Genomic DNA, 12,731 nt, shown 5'->3' on the forward strand with positions numbered 1-12,731 from the left:
GCAGTTTTTAATTTTGTGTGTTTAACTATGTATCAAGTCGATCTACTATAAGATCAGACAGCATCTCCAATATTAAACTAAGAAATTAACGAGAAGACACGAGTGTAAGATAAAGTGTGCTACCACGTCCCGACCGATAATCAGAAGGTCTGAGGTTCGATCCCCAGTCGAGGTAGACTGATTCTTTGGGATGTTTTTTTTTTTCCTTCTATTTTTCTTTCTTGCTGTGTCAGGTGCCTTTCTTACACACTTCCTCAGATCTCTATCTCCAATAGGGAATGAGATAAGCGGAAGAGTAGCGTCCCTTGATTGGACGTCACCTTACAGAGAGAACGTCAAAATGGTTTTGCGCATGCGTCTCTCTCGTCCTCGCTTTCGGCGAAGTGTCTCATGCCGCTTTTACCGGAAGCGAGGACGAGAGACGCATGCGCACAACCAACATGACATTCTCCCTCAAATAACTTTTCCGCCGGTGACGTCCAATCAAGGGACGCTACTCTTCCGCTAATCTCATTCCCTATATTGAGTTACAATTCCATTGAGACTCCTTCCGGAACCTGAGAATGCAAACAAATCGTTATAACTATTCGCCATTTATTTAGCTTTTGACCTTTATTAGACTAAGACAACCAGGAAGTTTGTTTCAAAAAGTCACCAGGACACAAAACTCGGTGTATTTCGTAGTTTATTGTGGTATAAATGATTTTTTCATTTTGAACCATGGTATTAATATTGCATATTATATAGAAAGTTTATTATAAATATAAACAATAAGATTATGTACTTTTAACCAGTAGAGTTATGATTATGAATAGAATGTCAAAAAAATGAATATATAATTACTATATAAAACGTATATAAATATGTATAAAACTATGTATAATATTGTCAACTTGTAATCTTCGTGATATTTCATCTTTCATTGCAGTAAGAGTAATAGGATCTGGTAAGAGATGTAAATGAAACATTACATTCAATGGAAGTTACATTTAATCCATAATAATACTTCAAATTTTGAATTGAGAGTGTATGTGAAATATTGTAGAGAATAATCCCGGGCAGTTAAATTAACTTTATTTTTCTCTTGCTTTTTAAAAATTGTTGGTTGGGAATGTTTGTCTATCAGTCATTCATTTTTTTCCTTTCTTTCTTTCTTTCTTTCTTTCTTCCTTTCTTTCTTTCTTTCCTTCTTCTTCTTCTTCTTCTTCTTCTTCTTCTTCTTCTTCTTCTTCTTCTTCTTCTTCTTCTTCTTCTTCTTCTTCTTCTATTTGCTCATCATCTTTATCATAATCATTATCAGAAGAATGCAACTGTCATCATTATCATCATTATCATCATCTTCATCATCATCATCATTATCATCAGCACGCCTTCTAAAATAATGAGAGAGAAAGAGAGAGAGAGAGATAGAGAGAGAGAGAGAGTGAAGATGAAATGAGAGAGAGAGAGAGGGGGGAGATGAAAGGAGAGAGAGAGAGAAAGGGGGGGAGAGAAAGAGAGAGAGATGATAGAGGGAAGAGAAAAAGAAAGAGAGAGAGAGAGAGAAAGAGAGAGAGAGAGAGAGAGAGAGAGAGAGAGAGAGAGAGAATCTGATATCACTTCTGGGCGTGACATGTTATGTTATGAGTGTCATCAATGAACAGGTTGCCCTGCAGTAGTATACATCATGAAGGTTCGAACAATCATTCATATTTACGTGGGGGGGGGGGGGGGGGGGGGCGAGGATGAATTCGAATACACACACCAACGATACGAATGGAGTCGTATTTCCATTTCATCCATTGTCAGCTTGAAGTCACTGCATGAATTTCGTTCTGAAATGAAAAACGTAAAAGGTAACCTGAGAGCGGCATTGAATGATTGGACAATCGGATTCCCATTATTCGTCGGTGTAGCATGACACTCGCCTTCGGATGGATCGATAGATGAATTAAATTGACCTTTATGTAGCGCAATATCCACTAAATGTGCTCAAAGCGCTTTACAAGGGGTCCATGGTCAACAGCAACATTTAACATGTAGGACGGGACATGTCGCCTGTTAGGCGATATTACAATTTTTCGGACAAAGACAACGCTGTTAATGGCCAGGTACTCGTTTTACACCTGAGTACGGTGAGAGAATGTGAGTAAAGAGCCTTGTTCGAGAAGAAAACTGTAATTGTATGTCACATGCGTTATGTCGTCTTGTCCTAAACGTCAAGTGTTGCTGTCGGCTTGGAACCCCTTGTAAAGTGCTTTGAGCATATCATGTGCAAATTGCGCTTTAGAAAAGTTCTAGCTTTATGGGTATATTTTGAAATAAATGATAATTCCGTTGGCATGTTTTCCAATTTACTTATGATACTTTTGAACCAGTATATCATCATCATCATTATCGACTGTCACATAAATGTTTCAGGTTCGAGTCCAAAAGACGTATTATGTTCTCTCACCCCCCCCCCCTCTCTCTCTCTCTCTTTCATCCCATTTTTCCACTATGTCTATAGATAGAATGCGCTTGGCCAAGGAGTTCACAACATTGCCATCCGGAAGTATAACGGACCAACACACAAACTCTGTGTAACCATGAACGTTTATAGTCAGGTTAATACAGTTTAGTGAGAACAACTCACAAACGCGAATGGCAAAAACAATAACAAAGACGAGAGTGACGTCAACTGCATACTATCTATAGACCTGTGTTAACATAATGATTGTCAAACATAAACAGCGTTCAATAGGTGGATAGATGATAGAGTAACCTCGTAGTTGTCATCTATTATTATGATGATTTCTGTTATGATAATGATTATAGTTTTACTAATGGTTGAAGACCGTAGGAGCTTAAAAACTTTGATTGGTTATGATAGACGCCGGCGGTATGTTCGGGGTCTGGAGGAGAGCGATATATGTGCGGCTATGTGGTCTTGTGGTATGACACTGGCTTTCGGGTCGGAAGGTCCTGGGTTTGAGCCTCGCGTTCGGCGCATAGTTGAGTCCTTGGAAAAGACTCTTTACTCACATTCTCTCACCGTACTCAGGTGTAAAATGAGTACCTGGCCGTTAACAGCGTTGTCTTTGTCCGAAAAATTGTAATATCACCTAACAGGCGTCATGTCCCGTTCTACATGTTAAATGTTGCTGTTGACCAGGTACCCCTTGTAAAGCGCTTTGAGCACATTTAGTGGATATTGCGCTATAAAAAGCTCAATTTATTTATTTATATAGTGATATCACTGTATTGTTGAATTGATGCTGTGCGTTTAGGTAAAATACTCACAACACCCGTCAGTCAGATATATAACGTATCAAGACCTTGAATGTCTATATTCTGATTGACATAATTCAGTGAGAAGTTATCACCAAAATGGCTGTCTAAAAACAAGGACAAAGAGCTGGGTGACGTCAATGTCGCTCCTTATATAAAGAAAGGATGACAACAATATCGAGTAGCGTTTCATGCAAATATAAATAAATAATGAAGAATTTAAATCAAAAGCATCTTCGTTGGATTTATGCAGATGAAAACTTATCACCGGACCTTACGTTGAAAATTGAAACTTCATAGGGGCGAGACGGTAATTATTCGCCTATTGCGACGAAGGCTCACAGGTTTGAACCCCAGGTTTTTTTTTAATCTATGGCGTCCAATCAATGTGAATGAAAATCAAATAATTTAACTCCATTGCCCATTCTTGAATTAATGGTTCTTTTCCATAGAGTACTATCGCTTGCAAACTGTATGACGGTAGATTTCGCCTTTTAGGCCATCAACTAACCTACTTTATTTTGAAAAGTTCGTCGTACGGATAAATCTTATAAAAGTTTAACAAAAGTGATTTCATAGTCACATTGAAGAGATTTTGTCAAGATGCAATTCCCCATCTAACCTCATCGTTTAAAAAAATTATGCTTTTTCGCAACGATATCATAAGATATCGTCGCCCAGGCATTCCACGAAGGAATATAGATAACTCATCAAACAAGATGTCTGATGTCAACAGGAATCACCCATGTTGTCCAAGTGAGAAAATTGGGGGTTAATAATCTTGCTCAAGGAAAAAAAAACGAAAGTGCCTGAAGCGGGACTCAAACCCGGGTCCTTCCGGGTCACAGTGCAATGCCTTAACCACTCGGCCACTTCGCCCCCCGTTAGGTGTTTATAAATTGCTTAAACTTTAAATTCACATATATAAAAGTGACCTGTCTATTCCAATATCATCATGGCTGTGTACGAGAAAGTCTAGCGAATCTTTGAGTCTGTCAGACAAATCACACTTTGCCCATAAAAGTTCGAATCATCAACTAGAAAGAATGTTTACCCTGATACGATTCCTTATTAGGTCAACCATTGATGTCTCTGCTCACGTCTACTCACGTTTATTTTCACCATGATATTTTGAAAAATGACATTTTTTTTTTCGTAAAAGCAAAACGTGTTTATAAATAAATAAAAGTCTTTATTTTGTATTCTGTATTCTAAATTTGTCTACGGGTCAGACCGTGGCCTTCGTAAAGTTATGGCCTGACACTGACCAAAAAATGACGTCAAAATGCCAGTCTTTTGCCACAAAAGAAAACAAATCGTAAGTTGTATTCAATAGTTCAACCAATGAAATAACTTGTTTCCATGAACTCTACTAACGACAACTCACTAGGCGATGCAAAAACCAAATAATGACGTCAAACTGCCAGTCCTTTTGGATTTCAGTGTCAGGCTATAACATAACGATGGCTTCGGTCAGACGCTTTACTAACTGTGACATTAAGTCATTAATGTGAAAATCTCACTAATCACTGTGTGTTAGTAGTAGAATTATTTATTTATTCCATGAAGATAAATAATAATATATGCGGCTATGTGGTCTAGTGGTATGACACTCGCTTGCGGATCGGAAGGTCCTGGAAGAAACCTCTTTTCTCACATACTGAGGTGTAAAATGAGTACCTGGCCTTTAACAGTGTTGTCTCTGTCCGAAAAAAAATTGTAGCATCGCCTTACAGTAACAAACGTCATGTCCCGTCCTAAATGGTAACTGTTGCTGTTGACCAGGAACCCCTTGTAAAGCGCTTTGAGCACATTTAGTGGATATTGCGTAAAAAAAAAGCTCAATTTCAATATGAGAACGCTATCACGATTATAGAGAAGGTAATAATATGTGTATTGTGGGGGAGGGGGAAAGATGGGGTGATCCACATCTTACATACCATATTTACTCCTTCACCTCCTCGTTAGCTAACGAGGACAATACGTTATGGAGGCTTCTTAGATGATCTTGAAGTTCGGTGTTTTGGGCCATTTCTTTGGAGTTCATTTCTCTTGAAAGTTCCTTTTGATTTTGGTTCAAGACATCTTCCGCTAAATTGGCTTCCATCTCTCTTGAGAGTTCATTTTGATTCTGGTTGAAGGCTTGCTCTGCTAGTTTGTCTCTGAAAACGTTAAAAATACAATGATGGGATGATATTATATATTATGCTTTCGGCTTCTGCCTGATAATATTATTATTTATTTGGAGGAATCTTTTACTCATGATGTCGTAAAATGCATTCACTCACTGCTGCTGGTCAGCATCCCGTGACACTCGTATGTATGTGTGTATGTGTGTGTGTGTGTCTGTGTGTGTACCAGCGTGTTTTTACATACATATGCGTCTCAGTATCAATGCGTTTGTGTGAGTGTGTGTATGTGTGTTTATATATATATATATATATATATATATATATATATATATATATTTGTGTGTGTGTGTGTGTGTGTGTTTGTATGTGTGTGTGATAGTATAGAACTTAAATTTACCCAAAAAGAGAAAGCATGTTAATTTGATCTTTGGAGTGTACCCTTTATTTATTATAGGACCACGGCATCTACCCATCACGACCAGTATTGGTAATCATGCTAATTACAAATGAATGGCCCCAATAGTTTTTTTTCTTCCTCATTACAAGTTCTTAATAAAGAAAAGCAATTGTTTATGTTTTCTTGTTGGCATCCAGAATAATATGAGTGTTCCACCATTCAATCTGGTGTTCTGTCCGACTACAGCAAATGTCAAATATAAAAAAGTGTGGCAAATGATCAGAAATACGAAATTTCAGTCATTTGAATTTAAGAGACGAGATTTGTTCTCCTCAAATAAGAGAATAAATTTGATCGACGTCTCATATTTCGGATTATAAAGATCTGAAAAAGTGTTATGAAACCGTGCTAGACAAAGCAAAAAGCAAATAAAACCATGACAAAGATCCCCCAAAAAAGCAGCCTGACTCGACCAGGGGTTGAACCTCAGACCTCACAACGGAAACGCTTATATGTATCAAATCGTCCCAATACGTTTCAACAGTCGTAACGTCACTTCCCTCGCAATGACGCATGGTAACTTAGTAACTGGCTCTAAACTATCGGAACAATGGCGGACGCCCTTATGAAATATTTCTCCGACATAAAAGCTTATCCAGAGGGGGAAAAAAACATTATAAATCTGATCATGTTTTGACTTTTACACATTCTGATCACAAGACATATGAAAAGTTCTAGTAGCATGAAGAATAAAGAGTACCGATTTTCTTTGTTTTGAACAACTATGGCTGCCGTTGCTGGGCGACGTGACATCAGACTATTGAATCCAATTATCATGTATCTTCTGTGGTGTGATGGTAGCACGTATGACCTGTAAGCAGGATGTCGGAGGTCCGATCCCCAGTTGGGTCATGACGATTTTTTTGGGATGATTTTTAAAAAAATTCTTACATTTTTCTTTCTCTGCTTTTTCTAGCACTGTTCCATTCACCCTTGTCCACATCTTTCTCTTACACGAGTGCCTGATCCCTAACTTGTCACTTCGGAGTATAGATTCAATAGTCAGCAACTATTTTACCAGGACCTTATACCGTGGGTCACTAATAATTTAGTTCACGTTACCTGTGCTTCTGAATCAGATTATTAAGTCTTCTTCTGTCAGCTGGTGTGAGGGATTGCTTGTCCTGTGGTAAGAAAATAAAACAGATGTATGTGAAGGTAAATACATAGATAGAAATATTTTTAAAACTTTACTTCAACTTTGATGTTTGACTTGTCCTCTTCGCTCCTCGTGGAACATAGGGCCTCTACGAGCGTCCGCCATTTTCTTCTATCGCCAAGTGAGGCCAGTCGTCTTCATAAACTCCTCGAAACTAGGTGATAAGTTGTCAGGGTCAGATTTTGCAACCTACAGGATTATAAACATGGGTATTGATATGGCGCAATATTCACTAAAATGCTCAAAAAAACTTTACAAGAGGTTTCCAAGCTAACGGAAACACTTAACATGGTGGACGAGACATTATGACGCCTGTTAAGCTATGCTATACATTTTTCCACGATATTCATAACTCGAGTGATGGCCAGGTATTATTGTATGCCTAAGTAAGGTGAGAAAGAGTGAGTGAAAAGACTTTCTCAAGGGATTCAACGATGCACCGCTCAGAACGGAGCTCGAACCCTGGACCCTCCGTTCCGTTAGCGAATATCATACCACATTACCTCACAGCCGAACAAATATAATCGTATACCTCTGAATCGTGAATTGAATATATACGCACACACTTAATCTTCCTGGATTCCGTTAAAAGCGTTGTCTAGATAAGCAATCGGCTTCCAACGCCACATGGTATATAGAAAATGTCAAGTATATCGGACAGCAGTCATGGATAGTCATCTCTGTTATTCCTGTGCTGTGTTTGGGAGCAATCTTACTTAGCAAACTTTATTATTTGTTCATTTATAATTGATTTTTTTTTTAAATAAAAAACGACATATCGTTTGTGACCAGTCGCTCTAACTTGGTATTATGTCAGAGAAAACACTATGCCATATAGGACTTTGAGATTAAAATGAAAGGAAACGTACAAATTTAATTTGTGTTTCGCGTAGTTTGAGAAAATTATATGGATTAACATAAAAGTTCCAAAAGAAGATACACAAGGAACTTTTCAAACAATCTTTAATTTTCAGTTTAGCAAGAGGGATGTATATATTTCTGAATTCGTGTTTCTGGATTTTCCTCAAAAGAACATAAATACTTCACTCAAATTTCATATCACTCACTGACTCATTCCCTTGACCGGATGGTCGTTGGAGAGGACTTGTTTGATGCACCTTCCAAAATCTGGTCCCACACATTTCGATCATTGGCCTTTTTTATTACCCCGTACAATGCCAATCCTGTTCATTCCTTGATGTTATCCTGACACATTTTCCTTTGCCTTACTGTTATCCACCGTACCTTGCATAACGGTCTTGCATAGGCTGGTATGTCTTACCAGGTGTCCAAACAATAAATTTTCACCTTCCTTTAACCATTGCAAATCTCATAATATATTAAACTTTTATTTTAATGTTCACCCATCGTAGCGGCACGATTAGATCCCTTCGATAGGCATTCCGTTGAAAAATATAGATAACCCATCAAACAGGATGTCTGGTGTCAACAGGAATTACCCATGTTGTGAGCAAAGTGAGCAAATTGGGGGTTAATAAACTTGCCCAAGTTTATAGAGAAAGAAGTGCCTGAAGCAAGACTCGGACCCCTGGATTCAGTTTTCATTATCTAAACTACCAGGGCATAATACCGTTTTGAGGCGAACGCTCGCATTTAATTAAAATCAAGCAACGATTTATCAAGATGCTGTTATAAATATTTACATCCTTATCATTTGCATGCAAGAAATCAGAAACAGTCAACTTACGACAGACTGATGAATCAAGTCTTTGAGAGCGTCTGTCTGACCTCTCAGCCTGTTCAATTCCAAACGATCTTGTCTTCGCTGCCAGCGCCTACGATACGGCCCTGTCTGTGGGGCGTGGTACAGTCCAAGATTATATCTTCTGATCGCATCTTCCATTTCCATTTGGGTCATGTTGACTCTAAACAAACTCTCAGTCAATTGTCTCTCTAAATTTCCGATGTTTGAGAGTTTTTTCTCAGTCTGAAATGATAAAATAAAATCTAAAATAAGAAACGTTTTATCGCCATAGTCTTTAAACTTAGATCAATGTCAGTGCCAATTACTTCTAAGGATTTGAATGATGGGGAAAGTAATAGAACATTGTGTAAAGCTGGAGATTGAGATGGTTGCGTTAAGGAAAGTATCGCAATAGCACCGTCAATTTTATAAATACCAGAGTCAGTAAAACTAGTATATAAAGCTCCTTATCAATTTAATTATTTTGCTTATAATAATATTATAATCAAATTATTGTTGAATTTTACCCACCCAATTAAATTAAATAGAAAAATTATCTTGACTCATCCTATAAGGAATATTTGTCTTTAGGGTTTATTCCAAGGGAAGACTGGAACAATCCAGGCGTCAGCTGCAGTGCAGCGCCGCAAACTGAGCGAGGGCGAGGTGACTTGCTCGGGGCCACACAGCGCAGCGGGTATTGGAACTCGGGTACGAAGCAAAGATCATGTCGCTAAGCCACGCTGTCCCCTATCAACCTACCCTTTAACCCCCTCCTTATCAGCCATTTTCAGGATTTTCCCCAAAACGTCAAACCCAACTAACACAAAAATTGATTTTTTATCACTCAGACATAATAGCAGTAAAATTATTGCCATACGTAATTTCTTTAGCAAAACATGCTTTACAACACACTGTTCATGTTCTTTAAACTTTATGATGTACAAGAGAAATCTGAATAAGAATAATGTTGGTTGTATCGTAACGAATGTGACGATTTTCCTATAGTTGGTAAGGAGAGGGTTAATCTATTAATTTCAAGATCATCAAATATTCATACCTGTGATTTTCTTTTTTAAAACATTTCTTAAACTTACCATCGAAACGTTATCCAGTTTCTTGGTCAGATTTTCTACTTTAGCGTTGAGTTTATTCAGCTTTTTCGAACGATTCCACCGGTCTTTGAAATTCTCCGTCTGATCCAAAGACGCGCTCGCATACTTCCTGATCTCCTGACTAAACTTGCCCATGTCAGTCCTCATGTTGGTCTGTTGGTCTTGTAAAAACTTCATCTTCTTTAGAACTTCTACTTGTCTGTGTAATATCTTGGAGATGAGATCCCCTTGAGGCTGAAATAATCGAACAGAATAAGTGAAGTTTGAGAACTGAAAATGTTCAGGAAGCTACGTATACATTTGCGATGACATCCTAGATTACGAAATGTTTAAAAGTCTCTCAAGATACCACCCCCCCTCCCCCCGCCAAATAATACTAAAGGTGCGTAACTCTAAGCATTCGTTTATAATTTATGGAAAGTCAAGATGCAGCAAACACAATTGCATTAGATCGATATCAAAAAAGATTTTATTATTAAAACGGCATTTCAATTCAGTTGTATGAAAAATGATATAATCAAAAGGACATATCATTGTAGAAGTAGCTATTTAAGGTTTTATTATCAAAACGACATATCATTGTAGAAGTAGCTATTTAAGGTTTTATTATCAAAACGACATATCATTGTAGAAGTATTTAAGGTTTTATTATCAAAACGACAAATCATTGCTAGCAGAAGTATGCTTATTTGAGATTTAAATATTTACACGACATAATAATATCATTGCAGCAGTGTCGCAAACATCTAATAAGCCAATTCATTTATCCATTTTTCCAAAACAAAACACTATTAATTATTACGATAAGATAAAAGATGTGATAGGAAATTTCTATTAGACAAGTATAATTCTGCATTTGTCTTTCTGGATTTTACGAATCGTACAGTAATATCATTGTGGCGTTCGCTGGTTTGCAGTTTGCTCCTATTTTATGTTCTATTATCTTCTATTCAATATCATGATATAATTTGCAGTTATGTGTCTGGAAAATAGAAGAACAATATGCAAGTGGAGACATTTCATACAGGAAATTGAGCAACTGCTCACCAATAATGGTCTTATCACATTATGTGTCATTAATAGTCACCGTAGATGGTAGACCGCTCGCTTCACACCCAAAAGGACTGAGGTCGAGATTATTTTTTTTCTGACAACTATGTCCATCCAACACTGATTAGGTCGCTGATCTATCAAATCTAGCGGAAAGTACTTTAAGGTAGACAAGTGTCATATCCAAAAAGTAGCAAGCAATTGCTCATGCTATTATCCGTTTTACGCTATGGAAAACGGGATAAACTCCGGCTCCATGATCCTTATGACTCTGACGCACGGACTACAAAATTTTAGTAATTATTGTCATATTGAAGTAACAAACAAGATACACGACATACTCCGTTCAAAATGATATTCCTCATGTCTTTATCCATCTTCTTGAATTGCTCACGTAAGTTGTTGACATCAGATACAAACATTTTCCTGCTCAGTTTGATTTGAGAAAGCTCTTTGTACAGCCGTGTCCGATCTGAGATCTCCACTGGAAGGACATAGAATACATTAAATATTATGAATAAATCATGGGTAAAAGGAGATCACGAATTTGCTGTAGCTATTCACGTGATGGTTACAAAGAGTTCGGCTATGTGGTCTAGTGGTATGACACTCGCTTTCGGATCGGAAGGTCCTGGGTTCGAGCCTGGCTCGGCGCATAGTTGAGTCCTTGGAGAAGGCTCTTTACTCACATTCTCTCATCGTACTCGGGTGTAAAATGAGTACCTGGCCGTTAACAGCGTTGTATCTGTACGAAAAATTGTAACATCGCCTAACAAGGGTCTTGTCCCGTCCTAAATGTTAACTGTTGCTGTTGGCCAGGGACCCGCTGTAAAGCGCTTTGAGCAACTGTGGATATTGCGCTATATAAAAGCTCTTTTTTTGTTTAAAGAGTTCAATTTTTCAAGAGTAAAAGCACTGTTGGTTGGGGTGGAGGGGAAGAGAGAGAGAGAGAAGGGAGGACGCAGAGGTTGTTGCTATTGCTTGAATTTAGAATGAGAGAAATCTGTGCCCAAAATGTTCTTTGTTCTTTGATCGCTAAGATCTAATAGTATGCTTCTTCTGACAGAGGTACCCTCAAAGTCTTTGTTTCACAACAAATCCTGCCTAGTAACTGCGTCCAGGGTGTGGAATTCCCTTACTTATAATACTAAGAATATTGAAAATTTAGAAACCTTTAAAAAGAAATTGAAAACCGAATTATTTAGAAGAGCGTTCCTCGACAATTAATATGCTTTATGTTTTAATTTAGGGTAGTAATGTGCATGTAAAGAGTTTGTGTATGTGGACGCGGAGAAGTTTCCGTATGTGGATGTACGGGTGTGTGTGTGTGAGCGTGCTAGTGTGAATGCTAGTTTATAAAGTCTGAGTGATTGTAAAGCGCCATAGAGCACTTGTCAGTGGATTTATGGGCGCTATATAAGTATATTATATTATATTATTATATTATTTATCAATTTCCAGGTATCTGCATTTAAGTGGATGTCACTTTTTTTTTTAGTTTGCGAACCTGAAAGAAAGCGTTTCCCTTTACAAAAATAAATTAAATAAGATAAAATAGCCTCAAAAGACGCGAAAGATCATTCTTTTTTAGAATGTTGCATCAGAACGAAAAAGGCCTTTGAAAAAAAGAAAAACAAAAAAAAAAACAAAAAAAAAAACAAAGGCATAAAAATTATAAGATACCTACAAAATCTTACATCTTAAATGAATTTAAATTGCCATATAAATAGATGCACGTACATCGGCGTTAAAAACTGTTTATTCCATGGAAATTTACAGACAACTAGGAAATATTTACAAGGGGGAAAAAACACTTTGGGTTCATTTTTTCCCCTTTAATATATGCGTCATATCGCGGCGATCT

At 37.5% G+C, this 12,731-nt stretch overlaps 1 protein-coding gene across 2 annotated transcripts in view; it reads right to left on the bottom strand.

Annotated features, from left to right (window-relative positions):
* Window positions 1-668: 668 nt before the first annotated feature.
* The window catches only part of LOC144963472 (uncharacterized), a 28,365-nt gene continuing 16,302 nt past the window's right edge, over window positions 669-12,731 (bottom strand). Inside the window, exons 11-17 of one of the 2 annotated variants that reach the window (XM_078897562.1) lie at window positions 11,209-11,351; window positions 9,800-10,051; window positions 8,706-8,945; window positions 6,901-6,962; window positions 5,190-5,411; window positions 1,745-1,814; window positions 669-943 (exon numbers count right to left, since the gene is read on the bottom strand). In XM_078897562.1, coding sequence (XP_078753688.1) covers window positions 5,195-5,411; window positions 6,901-6,962; window positions 8,706-8,945; window positions 9,800-10,051; window positions 11,209-11,351 — 914 coding nt within the window. In that variant the 3' untranslated portion in view covers window positions 669-943; window positions 1,745-1,814; window positions 5,190-5,194. The remainder of the gene's footprint in view (window positions 944-1,744; window positions 1,815-5,189; window positions 5,412-6,900; window positions 6,963-8,705; window positions 8,946-9,799; window positions 10,052-11,208; window positions 11,352-12,731) is intronic. The other variant, XM_078897555.1, reaches the window with a different exon arrangement.

Source organism: Berghia stephanieae, chromosome 1, assembly GCF_034508935.2.
Source record: "Berghia stephanieae isolate SIO BIC M18660-M18661 chromosome 1, UCSD_Bste_1.3, whole genome shotgun sequence".
In the NCBI taxonomy this organism is placed as follows: domain Eukaryota; kingdom Metazoa; phylum Mollusca; class Gastropoda; order Nudibranchia; family Aeolidiidae; genus Berghia; species Berghia stephanieae.